The 24,451-nt window shown below is 35.0% G+C and overlaps 1 protein-coding gene across 3 annotated transcripts in view; it reads right to left on the bottom strand.

Annotated features, from left to right (window-relative positions):
- SOX5 (SRY-box 5) overlaps positions 1 to 24,451 on the bottom strand; it is a 1,269,090-nt gene that overhangs the window by 28,745 nt on the left and 1,215,894 nt on the right. For all 3 annotated transcript variants that reach the window (XM_027838648.1, XM_027838647.1, XM_027838649.1), the window contains 2 exons: positions 15,578 to 15,755; positions 9,330 to 9,475 (listed from right to left, as the gene is read on the bottom strand). In XM_027838648.1, the coding sequence (XP_027694449.1) occupies positions 9,330 to 9,475; positions 15,578 to 15,755 (324 nt within the window). The remainder of the gene's footprint in view (positions 1 to 9,329; positions 9,476 to 15,577; positions 15,756 to 24,451) is intronic.

Here is a 24,451-nt window from a genome sequence, read left to right as displayed (position 1 = left end):
TGGGTTAATAGAGAAAAAGCTAGGAGCCCTTCTCTTTCCCCAAAGAATAATGGAAGAATTCACAACCCACAAAGGATGTCTAGTGGATGGGAGAGTCTGCACACATGTAAATGTAAAAATCAGAATATCATTTGCTGGCAATTGTTCCATAAACATTTGTGGGCTTAGTAACTAGACAACAAACAAATGCATAGTGATGATTTTTTTCCCTGTGTCTTTTAAATAAAATGGAAGTACAAAGTTGTTAGATGTCTTCTTCAATTCCAGTACATCTCATTGCTGAATAAAAATATTTGGGTTTTCTTAAAGATAAATGCCTAGTACAATAATGCCAATTCTTTCAATATGCTACAGGCACATTAAGATTGCAGTAAATTCTTGATTATCCATGGTCACAGGAGACAAGGTTAATCCACATATGATCAAAATCTTCATTTTAGTCTAGACTTTCAATCCCTTCCCCCACCCCTTTCTTAAGCTTCATAACAACTGCTAACAGTGAACAAACCTGATAAATTTGAATTTCATTTTTAATATTTTTCCACCCTGGTAGAGATGCTAATGAATGATAATAAAATCTACAAAAGCAGAAAGAGAAGTAAAAGCAAAGATTTCAGAAAGGGCGAAAAAAATAAGCTAGTATTTATCCTTGATGTAACTGTAATTTGAATGAAATTCCTTTGGATAAGAAAGCTGTATAGGTCTGTAATCAAGTAGACAGCTGACTAATGTCAGATTACACAAATAGTCTGGTTTCCATTCTTAAGTCTACTTCCTGTCCAGTTCAAATGATTTATAAGTGTAAGGCATTGTACTAAACTCTGGGAATATAAAGATGAAATGACATTTGTAGTCATTTCCTTCAATGAGTTTTTAATCTCACATGGAGGGTTAAACATTGATCTACATAAAACTATAAGGTGAAGTTCTATCAGATATTTTAGGTTAGAGAGATCATTTCTATCAGTGGGGAACAAGAGGAAGAATGGAGAAGGTGATAGCTGAATTGAGTCTTAAAGGAAAGAGAGATTTCAAAAGGCAAATGACAGGGATAGAGCCCTTCCAAAAGCAAATGGGACAGCATGAACAACTCTCTTTCCTCTCTCCTTATTTGTAAAAAAGAAAACAAATACCGAATTTGTAAAACAATAATATTTTTAGATAAAAATGTGTGATATTTTTCTGACAGTTTTCCTAAGTTTAGTATTTGTGAAATAGTTGCTTTTTGTTGTTGTTTGTCCTTCATTCTCAAGGAGGACCATGGCATCTGGAAAGTGATGCCATGACTTGCAAGTGAAATGGATTTAAGTAAGGTAGGGCTGTACAAAGTCACCAGCTTCACTTTCTCCTCCAGAACCATTTAGGTCCAGTGGCAAAATTGGACAACTGGAATTGGTGAAATAGACTTATGATGTGAAACATAGAGTAAACTAATTAGGGAAATAATAATACTATTTATATAGTGCTGTAAGATTTGCAAAATGCTTTGCAAATACCTCATTTTATTCTTACTGCCACTCTGGAAGATAGGTGCTATTATTATTCCCATTTTACAGATTTACACATCTACAGAGGAAACTGAAACATCAGAAGTTAAGTGGCTTGCCCCATGTCACACAGATAGCTAGTGTCTAAGGCTGTATGTGAACTCAGATCTTCTCAATTCCAAGCCTCGCCACCTCACAGACTGGTTTTGATGGAGATTCCCTTTAAACCAGAAGAAATCATACAGAGGATGTGAAGGTCATAGATTTCCACAGACCTAAAAATGATTAAAAGGAGGAAGATCTATCTGAAAAGGCAATTTGGCATGTCCCATGCGTCTTGTTTTATTGGACAATCCTGAACAAGCCTCCCTACTAGAACGATGTAAAGAACACAAGACTCTCTGTTTGAAAACATGCACAGCTTTTCCAGGCTTGGAAATTAAACCATAAAAAGTTTACTAAAAAAAAAAAAAAAAAAGAAAGAAAAAACCCCAACCACCTTTAAAAAGCTCTACAAAAAGCTCACACCATAAATGCTCCCCACCAAGCGTGGGCACTTGCTAGCTGCAAGTAGTGGCACTGTGACAAATGTAGCAAAACAGAAAGCAGACTATACTAAGAGTAAGAAAAAGTCTTCTACTGGCCATCTGTGAAAATAAGGCATGTAGCCATTAAATGCAGAGGCTGTAAATATACACAAACTCCATGAAGCAAATGGCAGAAAAGGATGAAACTTAAAGCTCAAACAATTCAAAATGTTTAATGTATAGTTAGCACTGCTGGATGAAAACAGCTCTGATCTTTGCAGTCTGCAAACTCGGCATGTATTTCAATTAAATGCAATAAAGAATAAAAGAAAAGGGAAAAGGAAAGGCAAAGAAAGGAAAAAGAAAGGAAAGGAAAGAAAAGAGAAGAAAAAAAAAACTGAAAGCAAAGAGCCACCTGGAACAAGAGGCTAGAATCAGTCTGTACTTGCTTTCTGGAAACAAACAGCCCCTTTAACTTGCAAAATCCCATCGAGAACATGGACTGGAATTATTGAAAAGGCTGACACATAGAGTGACGGATGTGTGATGACATAATACCTATTTGCTTTTTTGTCCCAGTCTTTGAAAACTGGCTGCTCTCTGCTGATAATATTCACTAAGGGGCTTTCCCCTCCTCCCCTGTCCCACAAGAAGTGTTCGCTAGCTTAGACACTCAGCTGAACAGAATTAAGGTTTTATGAATGAAAAACAAAAGAAAAGAAAACCTAAGGATCAAATGCCAACTATTGTGTAAAAGGCTGATCCAAATTGTCTAATAATCAATTGTTTTGAAAACATCCCATTTTCATACTGTATGATAATTCTTCAAAGCAGAGAGGTGCCTGCACTCAAAAGGTAAAATACTGCAGTTTAGGCTTTAAGTATGTCTTCTATTCCAGAAACAAAGATTAGATACCATGTGTAAATGGATGTATTTTAAATGAAAATCATACATACATAGTTTTGAAAAGAAAATATTCATCACTAATGCTATTGAAATTTTTGTAGTCCAGTTTTGATAACATTTTAGAGGGGGAGCCTTTAACTTTTGTAAAACAGTTTTACATAAAGCTCTAGCTATTGCCAAATACCACAATGACCTCACTTCTGCAAGCTGAAAGACTGACATTTTAGCCCCACCCTCCTTCATTTCCCTGTTCAAGATCTGCTTATTCAACCTTTAAAGCATAATTTAATTACAGATCCATTTTAACTAAAAGAATCACCCACCCAAAATAAACAAATCATTGTTCACAATATCCTTCACTAAATTCAGTGATTTAAACTTCCATATCTGACTGTTCCAAAACAGAATTTGAATTCAAAATTCTTCACATGCCTACCACTCATCTGGAAAGAAAAGCAAGGGTGTGAAGTCCATAGCTGAGCTAGATATACTGCTTCAGATTTTGAAGAGTTAACATAGCTAGTCCAATCCATCAGGTAACCAGTGAAGCATCAGAAAAGAATGACTGATGTAAAATTATTACAAGGCTGCCATCCAATACACTTAACTGCCATTTGTAACTAACAGTGGAACAGACATACTTTTTTTCATTACTAAACATCCATATTAAGTCAACAGTGGGGTTGCAGGTGGCAGGAGACAAAAGGTGGTGCTGGGAAAGAAGAAACTCTGAATTTCATAAAGCAAGAAAATGAAATAAGATATAGCTTATAGTTTAACACACAGTCTCTGTCAAAACCTCTTAAGGACACTGTTGGATAAGGCACCCAATAGAGAAACTGGTGTTCATTCACCAAATTGCCATTTGTCTCTATGGATAATTCCTACTAACTTCTGAGGAGCTGATGGCATACTATAGAACATTAAAGTGAGATAAAGAACTCTTAAACAGATGTCGCTATGTAAAGTTATGGATGAGTGAGTTCACTGTGTGTGAATATGTATATAAATTGATATAAGAATTATATATATCAAAATATGCATACACAATTTTTTTGCAATAATAAATTTGCAAGTAGTTCTCACCTTAGAATATATGAGCATACATTAAAGTGAGTTTGCATATAGATACTTTCATAATATAATTCTTTAATATGGATGTACTTATATAATCATATTTATAATGTACAAAATAGTGTAAACACTTGTATATTTAAAGGTAGAAGGATATTTTTAAACATTTTGGAAACTTTTCTAAAATTGGTTAGATGCAAACCTGCTTGAGGTGGTCACATCTGGAGGGAGAAATAGAAGTATGATTCTGAAAGTCTCTTTTATCCCAATGACTCTACAATTTGTTGCTGTGTTCTGGGCCCTGCACCCACTGAGGAGTTCGAAAATATATAAAGATCAGATGTGTGTGTATGAGTATATGTGTGTGTGGGTGTAGGTGTATATACATATATATATATGTATGTATATACACCTACACCCACACACACATGATTGATAGGCATCAATGATTAATTTTACAAGTGTAAGATAGAGGAGACATGGTTACATACAACAACTGTTCTGAATTAGCAGCCAGCTCAATTTGGCCTGCCCTGTGAGGGGCGTTGCTTCCAGGAATAAAAAGGTGATAGTCCTACTGTATTCTGCCCTTGTTAGACCTCATCTGTAATACTCTGTTCAGTTCTAGGCACTACACTTTAAGAACACTGCTAAACTGAAGAGTGTCCAGGAGTTCAACCAGGATCATGAACGGCCCTGAATCCATATCATACGAGGATCTGTTGAAGAAACTAGGCATGTTTAATCTGGAGGAGAGAAGAATTAGGGGTAGGTCAGGGCATGATAACTGTCTTCAAGTATCTGAATGCCTGTCATGTGGAGAAGGGATTAGACTTTTTCTGTTTGGCCCCACAGGCCCAAACCAGGAGAAATGGGTTGCAAAGAGGCAAGTTTAAACTTGATGCCAGGAAAAGTTTCCTAATAACTAGACCTATTCACAAGTTGAATGGTGTTTGGTTCCCTTTCGTTGGAAGTTCTAAAACAGAGGCTGGACAACTGCTTCTCATGTATGTTACAGTGGGGATTCCTTTTGTATATGGATTAGACTAGGTGGACTTTGAGGTCCCTCCCAATTCTAGTTATGTAGCTACTTGCACAATTAAACCTATACCACATGGATTCAAATATATCAGGGCAGTAATTTTAAATTTTTTTTCCAGAAGAAATAACTTTCTTTTTCCTACCTGATGTGCTTGCTTATTCCTTCTGGATGCAAATTCGCAATCTCAGAGCAATGTGGTAAAAGGTAACAATACTTGAATGCACAATCAAGCTACAGTTAACTCTAAATGACAATTATAAATTAGACTGTGTCCCAGAGTTTCCAAGAAATCTGATAACACACAGTTTTTGGGTATGTTGAAACACTTCTTTGAAAAGTAAAAGAATAAGGAATATTTGAATCCACAATTAAAATATATTTTTGTAAAAATGAATTTCATTATGTATTTTGATCTATATCATTGAAAAGCAAGGTTCTACATTCATTCAGATTGTGTTTGTTCAGCCCAATTACTACTTTTGAAACTAAACCATCTTAACTGGGACAACACGGTTATTTATATGAAATGCAGCGTTTGTAACATGTTCATCCTGGTGGTTTAATATTTGATTTCTTATTAACTTTATCATTTCCGAGTTACTGGACAAAGTAATTCCTTTGTCATCTACTATTTTTATTATAATAAAAAAGTTCATTTTGTTTTCTCAAGTATGCAGATTCTATAACCTTATCCAGTTAGCAAGAGCATGAGGCTCAAAAGAGTATGTGCAGCCTGGCACATAAGTATGTTAGCAGGAACAAGCAACCATATGCCCTACATTATCTGTGCTAATGATATGGATAATATAGTATGGTGATAATTCATAAATCGTTTATATTTTAACATGGATGTGTCTGATGTTCTGGGAGTTCACATTTCAAGTGAATGGTGAAAATACTCTGTGAACACATAAGAAACTAGAAATGATCCAGCTTCTCAGGTCTATCTCTTTTCTATGATTATTGAGTTTTCCATTTTAGCTTGGAAACACAAAGCATCACCATTTATATTCTTACAAGATATTCTAAACTTAACTTTTTTTCTCTCTCATCTCAGCAGTTTCCTGGGTTCATATTAGCACTTTTCCTGGGTTGGAGAAATTGTTTTGGTGTAAAAAAATCAAAGGTTGTCTTCAGAAGATGTAGGTTCCACGGGAAAGAAAAATTAAACAAGTAACAGTGAATAGAGATGGTGTCATAGCGAATTGTGGCCAACCTTGCATTTAGGAAGATCTGGGTTCAATTCCTGTTTCTCAAACATAAAAGCTATTTGATGATGCGTTAGTCAATTAACCTCTAGGTGACCCAAGCCACTTTCTAAGACTCTAAACAGATCGCCAGTCTGAATTGGGGGGAAGGTATTTCTTCACTTGGATTTATCATACTAATAAAATCACAGGTCCAGGCCCCTTGCCTCCAGTTCCCCTGCCCCTCCCTCTATCCCCCCACAAGGAAACAATCAATATTCATCATATACTGTGCTTAATTCAGTAGATAATATTAAATCAAGATTTTCCAGAGACACAAAGTATCATGTTCATAATCTGGCTAAGGATTCAGGTAGCTGACTATTAAATTCTAAAAGGAGGAATTTAGGAAGAGACCTCACCATATGATTCACAGCCTGCATGTTAATGTTTCTATGTATGGAAGCATCAGCACACTAACCTACTTTTCCCCAGAAATATAGCTATTCTACTATGATTAGTAAGAAGGGCATTCTCTGTTAAATTCCTTTGTGTATATAAGCCTTCATGGACTCTGCCACAGAATTCCAAACATTTTAAAAATGTCTGAAGAGTCTCAATGATAATTTTGATCATTAAAAACATTGTGAATTAAACAGTTATGTCTTATTCCCAAGGACAGGCTAGGGACAGCCTGATAACTGAGGCTATAGAAAGAGAACATGATGACAGCTCAAGGAAGAGTTGCAGAACCTTCTTCACAGGTAAGAGCATCAGCACTTCCAATGTCACCCAAGGCTATCCAGGATAGAAATGAAGGATAGGCCATAGAAGCTTGAACTCAGAACATACCTGAAAATACAACGTAACTCCTAACCATGTTTAACACCCATAGGGAAGAGATGTGAGGATGGAAACATGCCTAAGAATACAGTCCAGAGTCAGCCAGTAAGCTTTTTTTTTTTTTTTGGCAGATATCATATTGAAAAGGAGATTTTAAAGCTGTCCCCTGACAAAAGAGGAAGAGAAAAATCACATACGATGGTCTTATACAATAAAGTGCTAATCAGAGAGGGGGAAAATAAGCTGTTACTTCAGATGAGGGTTGGGGGAAAGAAGAAATGAATTTACCCCCATAATGGGGAAGTAACAGAATAAAACGAATGCAGATGGTTCCACTCCTGTTACTTAATCAAAAGGCTGTGCAGAGTCACTAGAGCCGGCACAAAGTCATGTGTTAGAACAACAGCTGATTTGTATTAAAGAAGATTAACTTGCAGTGCCATGGTGGAGGGCCCAGGATTATTTTATGTACTTCCATTGCCTTACAAGCCGTCAACACAATTACTGCCCTCCGATGTGAATGACTGATCTGTAACCACAGTTAAACAGCATGTTGCTTAGGGGCCTAGGCGCTTCACGAAGATGAATTTCCATACCATCAAAGTGCTTTTAATGGGCTCCCCAATCCAACCACAAGGCCTGCTTTGCAAGTATATAGAACTCAGGATGAAGGCTTCCTGTCCAAAAGGATTTGGTCGGTTGTCACTTGACAATTCCCAGCCAGCACAGGGGAGGAGAGGGGGGAGATAGGTAGAGTTGTCTCTGCTTTGGAGGATTAAAAAAAAAAAGGGTACAGATGCTTTGTGAATGCAACCAACTGCTGTATCCACAGCTGAATTCAATGCGCTTAACAAATAACGGCAATTTAGCTATGCTTGCGAGGAATAGCTTGAGTCACTTTGCATTAGCATCTGGCTGAGTGTTAAACTCATTTCTGCATGGGGAGCAGAGAAAAGGAATTTCTGTTCAAGCATCCTTTCAAGAATGTTTCAATATTTGAACATAAATTTCTTTATGCTTGTGATCACTTCTTCTTATAGCTGACACTTTCCTCTTCCCCTTCCCTTCTGGTATTCTCCTATGTTAAACAGCATAAAGTCCCAATGCCGCCCCTTTTATATTTTAGGTACTGCCACACATGGAGTGATATCGTGACCCTGGCTTTGATCTCTTCCCTAAGGACTGAATAAAATTGGAACTGCTTCTATGCCCTTGACACCCATATAAGAATTGGTGAAAAAAATACATGAGTGAGAGAATCATACATACAATTCATATTCTTAATGCAATCTGCTGGCTTCTCAGAGCTTATTGATCAAACTCCATATAAAACCTAGGAAAACTGGAAAGCTATCCAAATTAGCAATCTGCTCATTCTGGACAATACTGTTTGATTCATAAGTTTCCCATGATGATTAACTTTCAAGTTAGAGCTAAGTAGCTGATCATTTTTTTTTTTTTTACTCTTATTGACTTGGTCCACTATCTGCCTACATATAAAAAAATTTCAATTTAATATAAGTCAAGTAACACCAAATATAGACACATAATTTTGAACATTCTGGAGTAATATGGTAATACTTATGAAGAAAAGCAACTCTCTCCCTAAACAATGGCTTTATTAACAACCCAAAGCTAATTCAGAGCTATAGAATATTAGATTCAACAACTCTAGTTTTGAAGTTCTGCAAAAAGTACATGGTGTTCTTGGAAATGATTATATGTCTCCCAGTTTTATACTCATCTAACATAACTCTACAGTTCTCTGCTGTAGCAATATAACGTCATATGTGACAACTTCACAAGCCTAGATGCCTAGAAGATGAGCTTGTGTATCATCAGCTCACAGCTTATGCTACTTAAAGAGGCTTCAGCATTTTAAAATCCAGCTCATCGCACAAACCATGTGAGCATTTCCATAAAGTAACATCTTTACACAGGCCCACAAATTTCAAAGACAATCTAATTTTACTTTAATTCATATTGACACATGAAAAAGAGAATTAGTTGTCACCAATTGTCAAGCATCTAGAGAAGGATTAAGCATAATTCAATTCTTAACCGAGTCTTGGTGAGTCTTATTTCAGTGAGTATAGGGTGGGACATAGGTTACATAAAGATGGAGGGAAAGGAAGAGTAGGATTACTATGAAGAAAGTGAGTTTGTGAAGAGATGCTAAGAAAAAAAAGTGTGTGTAAATATGTGTGCATATGTATATAAATATATGTAATATTCGTGTAATATATTAGTTCAGGAACTAACCTTTTCTGTTCTGCAGTTATTGAGCCCCAGACTATTCACAACAGCCACCTTCCCATCAAGCACCTGTTGTTCCCGCCGAAGTTGCTCCTTCATCTGTCGAGCTTCTTGGATTGCCTTGGTAACAGCATCATGGTCATTTAAATAACCTGACATGATAGAATAAAGTGTATCATTTTACACAGTTAAGGATAAAATCATTTGTCCTGTAAAAACTCCTTCATATTTTCTTTAAGTGTTTAATTAAATGAAAAAGACAGTGAAAATATCACACATATCAGCAGTGGCAGTGATGACAGAACATCTGAATGAAACTGGAAAAAAATTAGTTGTTTTTTAAAAGGTTGTTTCTAAGTATCTAGATGGTTGGCATCAAAAAAACAGATTTAGAACTACATTTTTATCTGAATGTTTGACACAGCCTTTGCTTTGCAATTAAACTTTTCGAATGAAATTGACAGTTGGATGAGAACACTACGAAATATGTACTGATAATACTCCAATACCTGATTTAATTTCAACATTCCCTTAATATTAGACAGACAACTTGTGGCTTTTGGACAGCAGGACTGAATTTTCTAGGGACAGAGAGAATAGATCTTGAACCCATTGAAAAAAGGTCATTTCTCCCCTAAACCCAGATATATTAAAATAAACCACAGGTGGCAAGTGGTTTGTTGTAGATACAAAACTCATAATGGTTGAGATAATACATCTCATGCTACGAATGTTACCAAGTGATTGTCATTAAGTGTTTAGTAAGAAATTGTGGCTATCATAACTATATTACACGTAATTCATGCTGCTAATAAAAGGTCAGATGTCTAATTTAAGGTTGCTGCTCCACAGTCTAAAATTTAGACAATATATTGCTGAATTATTTCTTTTAAAACATAGACATCAGAAGCACATCTACTAATACTACTTAATTTAAAATGTGACACTTTGTCATCTTTTTCTTTAGTGTAGATTATACTTATTATAATCTGCAAGTGATTCATAGGGTGGAATACTGATAGGAGACTTTAAGTCCTTGTCTATTTTTCAAATATTTTAAGGGAAGCTAATATCCATCATCCCTCTCTATCTTTTAACTAGGGCATAAAAATGGCATAAAATGAATCTATAATATGAAATTGCCCAGAAAAGGGACTTGTTTGTGACATGAGGCTAAATCTAACCAGATCCATTGGTGAATTGTGACAGATGGAGGGACTGTGAGACAGAAGGCAGGCACTAATCACACATAAAATGACCGGCTTGCCTCAACATGTTCCATGGATTCCAGCAAACTTTACACCCTAATCCATTTTTAGAACAAAAAACATCTGGGCCATAAATCCTCTAATCTGCCAAAACACGCTATTAAATCCCATGATTTGTTGAAAAACACTAAGATTAAAGAAAGGAAATATAAAATGGCTAACTGCCGTGTTAGGAAAGTGTTATTAATACTCTTTCTTTGTCTCAATTATGAATGTTCTGTTCCTAAAGAGCCTCATCTAATCATGTCAGATTACAATACACATCCTTGTTGTACTGCTAGAGACTCTTCTATCTGATCTGCTGATTGCCAAAAAATGCAGAATATTATCTTGCTGCTTAAAACATTTCTGTTGAAGAAACTGATGTCAGATTAGTTCAGTGCTTCACTGCTAGAAGGGTTCTAAATGATCCACGTTTTTTATTATGCACAGACTGGACCTGGTGTTCTGATCTCCCTTAATGGTTGAAAGAAAAGTTTCAGATGGGGGATGGGAAAAAGGTCTAGAGGGTCTAATAAATATCCTGCTGAAAACATTGACATTATTTCTAGAAATAATTTGATCCCTACTCCTTATAATTAGAAAAAGAACTGGCAACAACACTTTAAATGGGTTTAAAAAACATTTAAGTTTAAATCTACTATTAAAAGAGCATTATGTTTAATATTTTATTATTCTTACCATCTTTACTCTCTTCTTCCTAACAGCCTAAATCTCGTTCTTGAAACATATGACTAGGCAATATAATTAAAAAAACAATACTGTAGCTCATAAAAGTCAGTAATTGTCCTAGAAAACAGTTCAATTAATAAGTTCTAAGAAGTTTCACCTCATAATTTTACCTATTAACCTGAGTTTGCCTACAAACTTGAAAGAATGATATTCCATGAACTATTTGGTTTCTACAGAATACAAATACACTTGAAAAGCTTTGGCACATAGCAGTGAATAAAAGCATGAACTCCTTATGTTTTTCAGTGGCTGCCAAGATGCTAGTGTGCAAGAAAAATGATTAATATAGATGCAAAGAGAATTTAGATTATTTGGAGGGGGTGAACTATTGACAGAAAATGGAACTCAAATGAATAAAATGCAATCTGTAATATATGTGTATATATTTCTAATTTGGTGTGTGAAAGAGGAAAAAAATAAGTTTCTAGTTTAAAATAGACATTCTTGGGTTTGGAGACATAGATTTTAATTAATATACTATATGAAACCCTGACATTTGTGACTTCCTGTGTTAAACTGGAGAATTATTTATATACTGGGCAGTTGAATCTAAACAGGACTTTATTCAGCTTTTTTGGTTGTTATATGTTGGCCTGTCACTATCATATTTCGGTGCTGAAGTAAAATATGTGTGCTTTGTTAAAAGACTCAATGACCAACAACGTAGTTATATTTTCTTAGTACATATAGTTTATATATAAACACATTTTTACTCCATGGGTGTATTTACGTAACTAATATTGCAATAAATGGATGTTGTGATCACTATAAAGGTAATTTTTTGTATATCTAACTATTGCCTATTGAGGTTGGTCAGCTATCACTACATGTAAGAAATAGATACAGATATTGCAAATGATTTGTAATAAATGTTAATTTTCACAAAAATTTTAGGTCAATGATAGTGGTCTAAAAGCCTTGTACCCAAATGAACAAGCTCTATTTAAATTCCCCAAAATCTTTTGTATAAGTGAAGAAATTTCACTAAATTCTTCCCACATTAACATCTGAACATTACACTTCTTCTTATGTCAAATTGTAAAAAAATGAGGAACATCATTTCTCAGGCATACAGTTAAATCGTTTCCCCCCTGTTTCATATCAGTATATTTGGTTTGTTTTAAACTTGTTAAAAGCATGTTGAACTTGAAAGTAGAGCAGGATTATCACATCATAGTGGGGCAGCTAGGTCACTCAGTGGACAGAGTGCCAGGTCTGAAGTCAGAAAGACTCATCTTCCTAAGTTCAAATCTGGTCTCAGACACTTACTAGCTGTGTGACCTTGGGCAAGTCACTTAACCCTGTTTGCCTCAGTTTCCTCATCTGTAAAATGATCTGGAAAAGGAAATGGCAAACTACTTCATTATCTTTGCTAAGAAAACCCCAAATGGGGGGGTCACGGAGAGTTGGACATAACTAAAACAACTGAACAACAACATTACATTATAGGAGCATAGATTTATAGCTGAGAGGCAACTTAGTAGGCCAACCTCTTCTTTTACAGGTAAGGAAACTAAAGCACAGTGAGGTGACTTTTTCAGGGGAACATTAGTAAGTGTCTTGGGCAAGATTTGAACTCAAATTTTCCTCACTAAATGTGGACTATTCACTACATCAAGTTGTCTTTACATACCATTTAGTCAGTGTGTCTCTACCACATTGTTCTAGACATTGTGAGATACTCTACTATAAAACTGTAGGGTTGTAGTTCAGTCTTCATGATGTACCAAATTTCATAGATAAGATAGCTAGGAATGGGATAAATTAATTCAGATTCTGTACCCACCAATAAACTATGGTCAAATACAAAGAACTAGGATGAGAAACTAGATACTTATCATGTAGACCCAACTCTAGCTCTTCTCAAGGATCAACATCTTGGCCACGGGTTCTGAAACCTGCTATCACTCTTCTAGGAAATTCACATTTCTTAAGGATGCTACTTTTCAGCAGCTTTATCCATTTGTGCACCATTTAAAAACCACTACTTCTTATATTTTACACAGTAACATTGTGCTGCAATATCAAAAAAATCACTTTCTATAGTTCTAGTTAGCAGATATATAGCAAAGAGCCCCATGCCATTAATGATAACTTAAGTATGTTATCTTTTGGTCCACAGTTTTCCATGGTTTATTAATGGTCTAACACATTAATTCTTCTTTCAAGAGTGACCTTTACAGCTCCATTAATCCTCACAGCTTTTATCCAGCTACATTATTACTCATTACAGGTACATACAGCTTTTCAACATCTGCATTTTGTTGAAAGGAGAAAAGCAAATTGTAGAGGTCTAAAATCTATGAAAAAAATGAGATGTAGGTGGGGAAAAGATTTTTCATGGAAAACCAAGAGGAATTTTACTACTGAAAAAATACCAGTTAAATGCTAAATATATAGTAATAGACACTATTCATTATCCCCAAGAATAATTTTTAAGTATGACAGATAGTTAAGTGAAAAAAAATTTGTAATAAAAATGCAAATATATTATTTACTCAGCTAGTTTAATAATGTAATTCTAATAACATCACTTAGTAAGTCGCAAGCTAAACAATGCGATATTTATAAGTCAATTACATATTTGATGGACTTAGGTAATTCACCGAAGCCAAATAAAATATTTTGCCCTTTTTATATCCTTGGGCACTAAAATAAGCTTTTTCCTCATTACCAATTAGAATATTCACTAGTCATTATTAAATCCAAACAAAAGAATTTTTGTTTTTCAGTCATTTTTCAGTTGCCAGTTTTCTGTGACCCTATTTGGGTTTGTTGGGGTTGTTTTTTTGTTGTTGTTGTTTAGTTTTTTGGGGTTTTTTTTGGCAAAGATACTGCAGTGATTTGTCATTTCCTTCTCCAGCTCATTTAGAAATGAGGAAATTGAGGCAAATTTGATTAAGTGACTAACCCAGGGTCACACAACTATTAGGTGTCTGAGGCCAGATCTGAACTCAGGAAGATAAGTTGTCCTGATTCCAGGCCCAGAAATCTATCCACTATACCACCTAGCTTCCCCAAACAAAAGAATACATAATACTAAAAATATGTGTGGACTTAAATATCAACCACAGTTATTAAACACTATATGCAAATGTATACTTTGTTTTAAATGAATAATACTTTATTATACAATACAATATGATGAAAAGGAGACTGGTGTAAGGAGTGGATGGATAAAGCTATAGCTCTGGGGTCAGAAAGACCTGGATTCAATTCCTACCTCAGGCATATGAAATGTGTGGTGATCTGTTTAACTTCTCACTGTCTCAGGCAACTCTCTAAGTTATAGACAAGTTGTTGATGATCTAGTCTTTGGAGGGGGTTTCTGTACTTTCTCATATGAGTGAAATTATAGGTCCAAATTCCTTCCCATTCTTCCCAAAAGGTAGCAGCAATGAGTTGTCTGGAGCATTTTAAAAGTCTGAGCATGTATGCCTCTGAAATTGATGCACTAGAATGACAGTTGTGAAGTTTGGAAGATAAGAACCATGCATGCCTTTAACTTGGATGTGCTAAAGTAAAATCCAGGCAGGATTGGATTTTACATCAGTGATATCGTCTGGTGGTTATTTACCATGGCAGATAGATTTTATCTTTTCATACATTTCATTGTAGGCATATGCATGTTACAAAAATGGCAAATTTAGCAAAAATGAAAGTAACGGAACAGGCTACACACCAAATCTTCTGGAAAGATCAGTTGATCCTAGCCTGATCTCTGTTGTTTGGCTTCTAAATAATTCACACACTATGGCCACCACTTCTAATAGTTAACAGTTTTGTAGTGCATCAGGGATTGCACTACATGTATATCTTTTCTCATTTGATTATCATGACAACCTTGTGAATTAGATGCTATTATTGCCTCAATTTTACAGATGAGGAAATTGAAGTTAACCAGATTAAATCATTTTCCCAGGATCACATAGCTGAGGTAGGGTTTGAACTTAGGTCTTCCTGACTTTAAATCCTGCTCTCTACTATAAAGAAAGAATATGTGATCAGTCTATTTTCCATGACTAGCAATTAATAAACATTGATTCTTTAATGAGGCTTTGTATCTTTAGTTTCAGTTTAAAGTGAGTCATGTGGTTTTCACTGACTACATAGAGTTCATCAAGTACACTGAATTTCCACGGCATTGAATCAGAACCATATGTAGAACACAACTGGCCATTTTAAAATACTATTACTCAATTAACACATATAGAACACTACCTGTAAAATTAAAAGAAAAGAAAATTAACTTACCTATTGTGCTAACTCTAGCTGATGGACTGGCTAATGCTGCTGGGACAGAGGCTTTGAGAGAGCTTGCCCCACTGTTTATTCTCAGAGCTGGCATATGGGGAGAGGTGGGTGATGTGGGTGATTTCCCATCAGAGGTCTTGGGTTTAGCAGACAAGTTCAGTGGTTGTGCCACTTCATCCTGCAATAATTGACAGAACATAAACTATGATAAGATCTCAAGCATCTAGAGAAATACAGGTATGTAGCCCAACATTATTGTCTCATCACATGTCTATCAGTTAGTGATCTTTATTGCTTATATACCACATGGAATTTAAGTTTGGTATCATAACAATATATCCATAGGATATCAAAATGATAGTTGCAACCTATTTTGTGATATTATAACTATTGTTATCTTTAGAAACAGTAATCAATCAATAATGATTTATTAAACAACTACCACTTGCTACATATTGAGCTAGCTGCTGACAATAAAAATCCAAAATGATACAGCCACAGTCCTCAAGGAGCTTATTATATTTTACTGTTGCAATGTATTCTAATGATAATAGTACTTTTCATTTATATAGCCCTTCATAATATGTTGACAGACATTATGTCATTTGAACCATACCACAACTCTGTGAAGTATTTAAGGAAGGTATTATTATCCTTATTTACAAATGAGCAAATTGAGGCTTTTTTAGGTTGTGTTGCCTAATATTTTATTTTTTATTATATTTTTATTTCATTAAATATTTCCCAATTACATATAAATTTTTTTAACATTTAAAATTTTTTTGAGTTCCAAATTCTCTCCCTCCTTCTTGCCCCTCCCCCACCCCTTAAGAATGCAAGCAATAGGATATCGATTATACATGTGAAGTTATTGCCTAATATTTTAGATAATAAGTCAGTTGCAGAACTGGCACTAGAACTGAAATACCCTAATCCTTTCCCACTGTGCCACACTACCTCTGAATGTATAAGAAAATATAATTGAAACTTGCATACAACTAGCCATGAGACAAGTTAAGTAACATAGGCGAAATATGCTTAATCATTTTTGTATATATATACATATATTATACAAATAATATATGTATGTGTATATATATATATACACACACACATTTATATAATAATCATTGCCCTGAGTCCCCTAACAAACAGAAGGAAATTTTCCAAGGTTTAAAAACATCAGGTAATCTTTTCCCCCAAACTTCAAAGAAATACCTCTGGATTTGATCCAGACTAAAACCAACTAAATATCATAATGGAAATTATCTTTTTTATTGCATTATTGATCCTTCCAGAGACAGAAATACTTTTCATTTTCCAGAATCTTAGAGTCTGTTTACACATGATAGAAAATAGTATAGCATGAATTCATACAATATGATGATCAGTTAAAGGAACTGGAGACGTCTTGAGTATGAGTGATAGCTGACATAAAATACATGAAAACCAATAGAACTGGATGTAGTTGGATTCTGATTCTGAAGCAGATTGACTTAAGAGTAGCAAGGGTTTCCAATTGTGTAATGTATTATACACGATGGCAATGGAAAATTAAGCATGATCAGTTCAGAAATTTTGGTAATGTTCAATTCTGGTGTGATATGTTGGCATTAGAATGCATTTGAATATATGTCTATCTTAAAGAATATCCAACTTCATATTTGACTCATTTATGGGTTTCCCTGGTGCAACTGACACTGGTTACACTAAGACTACATAGCTGCATCCTAAGTTCTGCCATTTTATTGTAAAACTTTTTTGTGAACTACCCTTTCTCAGTATCCTGACCTATAAAATTGGATTCATTGTGTGAAACTTCTTTTTTAACTAATGCTTCAACAAAGCCCTGTACAACATGTAGGTAGATGTTGTCAAAATATCTTTTAACTTTGATATTAAATAACTTCTAAAAACCCAAAGAAACAGAATTTCATATCTGAAAGGGAGCTAGTGGCTATATAGGCCAATCCATATCAAAAAAAAAATTTTTACCATAAGACATCTGAGAAGTGGAAAGCCAGTCTCTGCCTTGTGTAAAAGGGAACTCACTACCTCTGGAGGATCTCATTTCACTTTTGGATACTTCTAATAATTAGGAAGTATGAAAAAATGTGCTGCTTTGAAAACCAAAACAAATAAAATCTCTCTCATTTAGGACAATCTTTCATGTTTTTGAAGACAACTATAATGGATTGAAGAGTATGTGGAAAGGAGTAGGGTGTAAGAAGACAGCAAAGTAGGCAAGGGCTAGGTTATGAAGGGCTTTGAATGCCAAACACAGCATTTTGTATTTGCTCATCGAGGAAGCACTGAAATTTACTGAGTAGGGTGACATGATTTTTGTTTTAGGAAAATCACTTTAGTGGCTGAATGGAAGATGGATTGGAGTGGGGAGAGAATTGAGGCAGGTGAACTCACCAGTAGGTTATTGCAATAGTCCAGGCATGAGGTGATAAAAGTCTGCACTAGGGCGGTGGTAGTTTTAGAGAGAAGGGGGAATATTTGAGAGTTGTTGCAAAGAAAAAATTTACAGGTCTTGGCAACAAATTGGATATGGAGTTGAGGGATAGTAAGAAATCTAAGATGACACCTAAGATGTGAGCCAAAGGGACTAGGAGAATGGTGTCATCCTCTAGAGTAACAGGGAATGTAGAAGTAAATGAGGGTTTGGCGGGGAGATAATTATCCCTATATGTAATAGCACAATAATGTACTTAGAAAATCCTAAGGAAGCAGCAAAGAAACTAATTGAGACAATTGATTATCCTCAATAAAATTACAGGGTATAAAATAAACTCACAGAAAGCCACATAATTTCAATATAGCAAAAAAAAAATTCAGGAGCCAATAAAGGGACGTTCCATTAAAAATAACCACAGTCTACTAAAGTACCCATATATGTCAAACTGCAAAACACTCCTTAAAGAAATAAAGAGGAAACTTTAATAACTGGAGGAATATTAATCGTTCATGTCTTTATAGTATAAATGTAATAAAATGTTAATGCCGATTAAAAAGTAGATTAAAACCATGTCAGATGTCTTTCACAGATATGGTTAAGGGGTGAATTGTTAACCAAAGAGGAGATTACAAAAGATAAAATAGATGATCTAGTTAGAGCTGTGTGTGCATATAAAAGAAATGAATGGAATCCTTCCATGTTGTGGAGCAAGGCAACAAGTGCTATGGGTCTCTGGGCTTAGTTTTGCTGAATTGATTATTTCCATCTCTTTCTCTCCCTCTTTCCTTTACTCTCTCTGTCTCTGTCTCATAAAGGATGGATCTCTGGGTGGGGGACGGTATGTATCAGGAAATGAAGGTGATCAGAAATGAAAGATAAATTTTTCAAGAAAAAGTTTAACAGTAGGTGTAAAGAACAATTTCAGTTGGGTGATGAGGTTGAAAGACAGACTATAAAGTGTTGAAAAGTAATTGAGAGAAAAATGGGGGACAACTAGTATTAATAACTTCCCCCTCTTTTAAAAAGTAAATTTGGCTCAGTTAATAGATGTAGGATGATAGTTTGAGGAGATTTTAGGATCAAGTAAAGGTGTTTTTTGTTTTTATTTTTAGAATGGCAGGGACTTGGGTATATCTTTAGGCTATAGAGGAGTCTAAATGGATATAAAGAGATTAGAAATTAGAGACAGTGGATCAAGGGCATGTGTAAAGGTATGACCTCTTCATTTTAAACCAGTTCAAAGGAGTAGAGAATAGGGAATGATGTCACAAGGTTTTGAGATTTAAAAACAGGGCAAAAAAGGAAACTGGTAACTAATAGCCTCAATTTTCTCAGTTGTCAATTTGGAGTGGACCCAGTCAGCACATTTCTCTAGCACTCTTCAAAGGTGGGCAAGAGCAGAGAAGGCTCTTGGTAGAGTAGTCCAGGGTTCAGGTTTGACAAAGCACGTAAGGGGACAAGGTATTCGAGTATATAGTTGAAATGATTAACGAAAAGACCAAGGTTGATCTGGGAAAGAAATGAAGTCTATGCAAGCATTGAAGAATAAAGAGACTAGAGGCTATATCAAAAAGTAGATAAAGGAAGAATGAGGGGCAATGAGAAATGGAAGAATAAGAGATAAAGTCAGAGTACTGCTTTATTATGGAAGCAGACTGGTTAAAGGTGACGGTGAGAAAAAGGATGATTATCCCTGTATGTGGCTGAGGTGTTGTAAAGTTGTAAGTCATGGGATTTGAAGAGATTGAAAAACTGGGAGACTAGCCTGGAGCAACATCAATATGAAATTTAATGTCCTCAAATATAGAGGTAGGGAGAGGGATGGATAGAAGATGGTGAATCAGGTACTGTACCACAAGAGAAAGAAAGAATGACCTGGGAGTCAGTAGATAACTGTTACCAGGCTTTGAATGTTTATATGGAGTAAAATTCAAGAGAGGGGATGATAGCAAAGAAAAGATCTTGGAAGTGGCTGTGGAAAGCAAGGTATATGCTTACTCTGTCCTCTGCTACAATGTGTCAAGGGGCATTAGATAAGGTAATCTAGCATTGTAGATGATATCTAGGCACAAAATGTCTTATGAGGGAAGCCAGATCCCCATCAGTACCAGAAGATAAAAGGAACACAGGAACAAAAGGTCCAAGATAAAGAGAAATTGTCAAAAATAGAAGGAAGATCTGGATAGGAATATATTAGGAGTAGGACTAGGTCTCTGGGAATGAGAGAATAGGGAGTCGGGAAGGGGATGGCTTTATTTAAGAAACTGTCATTCTATATTACCAAGTTTAAAAGAGGAATAAGTCAGAGTTTGCTAGCCACCAGATGGTCTTGTGGTTTGTTCTAAGGCTACCATCATAAGAGTTCAGTGATCAGCAGAATAGAGTATCAGTTCTCTTTCAAACAAACAGAGAAGCATGAAAGGGGTCTTCAGTAGGTGATGTATTGACAACAACACATCAGGTATTTAAGTATAATAAAAATTTGTGTCCATTACCCAAATAAAAGTAGCATCATGGGGAATAATTTGATTTAGCAAGCCCTCAAAATCATTACTAGATAGTAAATACATAAATACAAATAATGTAACTTTGATCTTTCATACAGGGCATCTTTTAGTATTATATTACCATTACAAATTAAGAGACTAATATAAAAGTAAAAAATTCCTTGGATCCTAGATTGTAAGAAAATTTAGTTGGATAATACAGATATTCTAATTCAGATCTTTTATCTGGAAGCCCATTATATGTATGCATATGTGTGATATCTAGAGATATAGATATAGATAGGGGCATGCTAAAATGTCAGGTACGTGCTTATTGGTCATTTTTAAGAATATCAAGGAGCAGTATTTCCAGTACTAACTTTTTATTGTAAAATGGTGTCCCTGCTTATTTCCTTCTGTATAGCAATGTTGGCAGGCCTTAGGGCTTAGTCATGTCTCAAAAGCCTTTATTCTGACAGCCATAGAACTTCCTTTGACACTATCACAGCTGGTGAAAAAGGTTTGGGGATGCTTTGGGGAAATAAAGGTGACTGCTGAACTTGACTAAACAGAAACACTAACCCTCTATAGGGGCAGAGTATATTTCCAAATATGGAACAAAGAAAAAAGACTTAGAGTAGAGGAAATAAATGCTATATAGAGAGGATGGGAGAAAGACAGTATATGCTTATGTATATTAGTGACGATGGGTTGAAGGTGACACATCTCATCTTTGAGGTGAGAAGACGAACGTGTCATACATGGTACATGTCTGAGTAAAAGAAGTAGTAGATTTCTGTACACTTTTCTCTATTCTCTGCAATGCTTTCTTCTAAAGCCAAAGAGAGCAAGACCCTAAAGACATAATGGAGGTTGACAGTTCTAGAGTTGATAAATGTCATTCAAAATTGCCCTTTCATTATGTGTTCAGACTAATGGTGTATTAATAAGAGCTCTCATGCTTGATCTTTATACAGGAGACTGTGTTGTAAATAATTAGGACCCATTATATGATATTACTTCACAATTTGGATGTTTTAATAATTTACTAAGGAATCATATCAAATATCTATTATTCATGAAAAAGAAAAAAGTAATTCATTATTTATATTTGTATAGTTGAACTCCTAAAAAACTTAACTACAGATAGAAGTATACTATTCATAGAAGAGTATCCTGATGATACTGATCATCAGGGTCAAAATAGGTTTTATACTAATAGATATGCTATTCAGTGAAACTTCATGACTTAAATATGCAGGTACTGTAAAAGTGGTCTTTCCAAAATAACATAACATTATCCACCTCATACTAATAAAACATTTTAACTTGTATAAAAGAATAATTTGAATTTAATAATGAAATATGCTCTTCAAATATCAAGAGGGCACTTGAACAGATAGAGAGTATCATTTGGCCATACTGACAGGGAGGAAGATATTTCCCATCTTAATGATTTATTTAATAAATGAATGAGGTTTGGAAGTTGTAGAAATATTTTATAATTATTATGTTAATAGCCTTCAAAGTAAATAATAAATCAATATTATATTTAATTGATTGCCATCAGAGTGTTTATACAAGGCAACAAACTAAATTCAGAAATTTAATTAATATAAGAAAGTAGTAATAAATTATTTCTATATTACAAAGTTTTGGACCAGATGACCTAAGAAAGCCAATCCTGATAATTAATTATATCATTTAATAAAAAGATTTATATAAGGATGCAATGGATGAATGGTTAAGGGACTTAGTGGATCTCTTTGTTCTTTGACTTCTTTCCTACGTATGCCATATAAAATCCTCTAATCCCTCTGATTACATCAAAGGGACATTCAGATAATGGAAATAAAATACTAAAGGATCTTTGGAGAAAGTGGTCAAATACAAAAGAAAAATGCAAGGAAGAAGTATCTTGTGATTTGTAAGGACAGATTAACCTAGATACAGAGAATTTTTTTTATGATAGAGATTAAGAATAGTGTAAATTGGTTCTAAAATTATTTAAAACCCTGTGCTTTAATGACAGTGTCCCCAAAGTAATGTTTTGGTTGAACTTAGCTTCCTGAAACCCAAGAGACATAAAATTCACATATATTTTAAATTCAAATACATTTTTGCTGATAATTACTAATGATTTGAATAAAGGCAAAACCCCTCACTTAAAGAAAATTATCAACTATATGAATAGCTATGTAAGCAGTGATTATTTTTCTAATTATTTTCTGCTATGGGCTTTAGTTGGTGTTTTATCCGGAGTATACCTAAAACTGGTGAACATTTGTTTTGGATTTTTTAACATACCTAGTTAATCACCACTGATAATTTTTCTTTTATCTAAAACAAAGTAATACATAGGGGTAAGGCTTAAACTATTATAACAAAGTCCAAATTAACTGAATAAAGTTTAGTAATAACAACAGTTGTCAAAACAAAAGTATTATCTTGAATCCTGGGAGGATAATTCTGTTTTCCCACTTCTTAACCTCTTTTAGTTTCAGTTTCCTCCTCAACTTATGTAAGTTGTTATAGTTTGGGCCACCAGAGTATTCTTACTGAATACATAGACAGCTATATTAACAAAAATTGATACTATGTCTTTTGCATTTTATTACCTACTAAATAATATGAAATCATTATTTTTTTCCCAACTCAGTTGACATTAAAGAGATTCTCTCAAAGTACATCATCCTCTTAGACCTCCATACAGTACTTCAATGAAGCTATCTTCTCACTAGTGTGAGCACTCCCTCCATTAATGGAGGGTTCAGGCTTTTCATCCTATATTCTTATATTCTCCCATAGATCCTCCACAGAAGATAAACTCAAAGTTCTGAAAACCCTGTTCCCACTTAAAAAACTGTTTTTAACATTTATATGTGCTAGCACTGCGCTTGGGATGTCCATCTCCTACTTGCCATTATCTTGTACCTCAGTGATATTCCTTATGTCTTACCTGTATGTAGGACACACTGGAAATGTGCTTTAGCCTATTTGTGCCAAACATTTAGTCCTTCATTGCCCTTATGATCAATGCTTTATTATGAATTGTGCTGGGTCAATGTGTAGGACACAATGGAAGGGGAGGGCAGAGTAGGATGGGGCCTCGGGAGCAATATAGCTGACATGGATGGGTAGGAGGGACAATAGAGCAAGTGTTTCTACCTGGGCAGCCTCCATCTCCAGATCCCTTGGAATTCTCAGTGGAGAACACAGTTTGTTAGCCATGGTGTAGTAAATTATCACATCCTTCCTATCTTTCTCAATAGGTATAGTAGCTAAGCTCCACGCCTCATCATGAAGGGAGTAAGGGTTAGACACAGTATAGGGTAGGAGGTAAAGAAAAAAAAAACACCTTGTTTTAGCCCTCCCTGTTTAAAGAGGGATAAGGAGTGGCTGCTTTGATTTCAGCATCCTGACATCAATGAAAAGTTTTGATGAGTTTGTCTCCCTGACTTTTATTTCACTTTAATAATCAGAACTGAACAGAATTAGCTATAGTGATGGTTATTAGTTATGGTTCACTCTCCTACCTTTTTCATGAAGTTCAGTGTCTGTTGATCAACAAACATTTATTAAGTGTTTACTATGCACCAATCATAGTCCTGGGTGATAAGGAAACAAGGATTGTGAAATGGTCCCTGCCCTCAAGCAGCTAACAAACTTCTTGGAAAAGGCAATACATACATACGTACATACATAGCTAAATGCAAAATATATATAAAATTGATGCAAGGTAATTTAAAGGAAGAAGACACTAGCAATTGGGGGGAATCAGGAAAGTTTCATGTAGACAAGGGATGGGGAACTTACAGCCTCAAGGCCACATGTGGCCCTCTAGGTCCTCAAGTGCAGCCCTTTGACTGAATCCAAACTACACAGAACAAATTTGTTCTGTTTTTGTGGTAATAACAATTAGTA

Source organism: Vombatus ursinus, unplaced genomic scaffold (assembly GCF_900497805.2).
Source record: "Vombatus ursinus unplaced genomic scaffold, bare-nosed wombat genome assembly UNPS02014830.1, whole genome shotgun sequence".
NCBI lineage: Eukaryota > Metazoa > Chordata > Mammalia > Diprotodontia > Vombatidae > Vombatus > Vombatus ursinus.
Note: the sequence above shows the minus strand (reverse complement) of the source record. Positions and strands in the feature narration are given on the sequence as shown.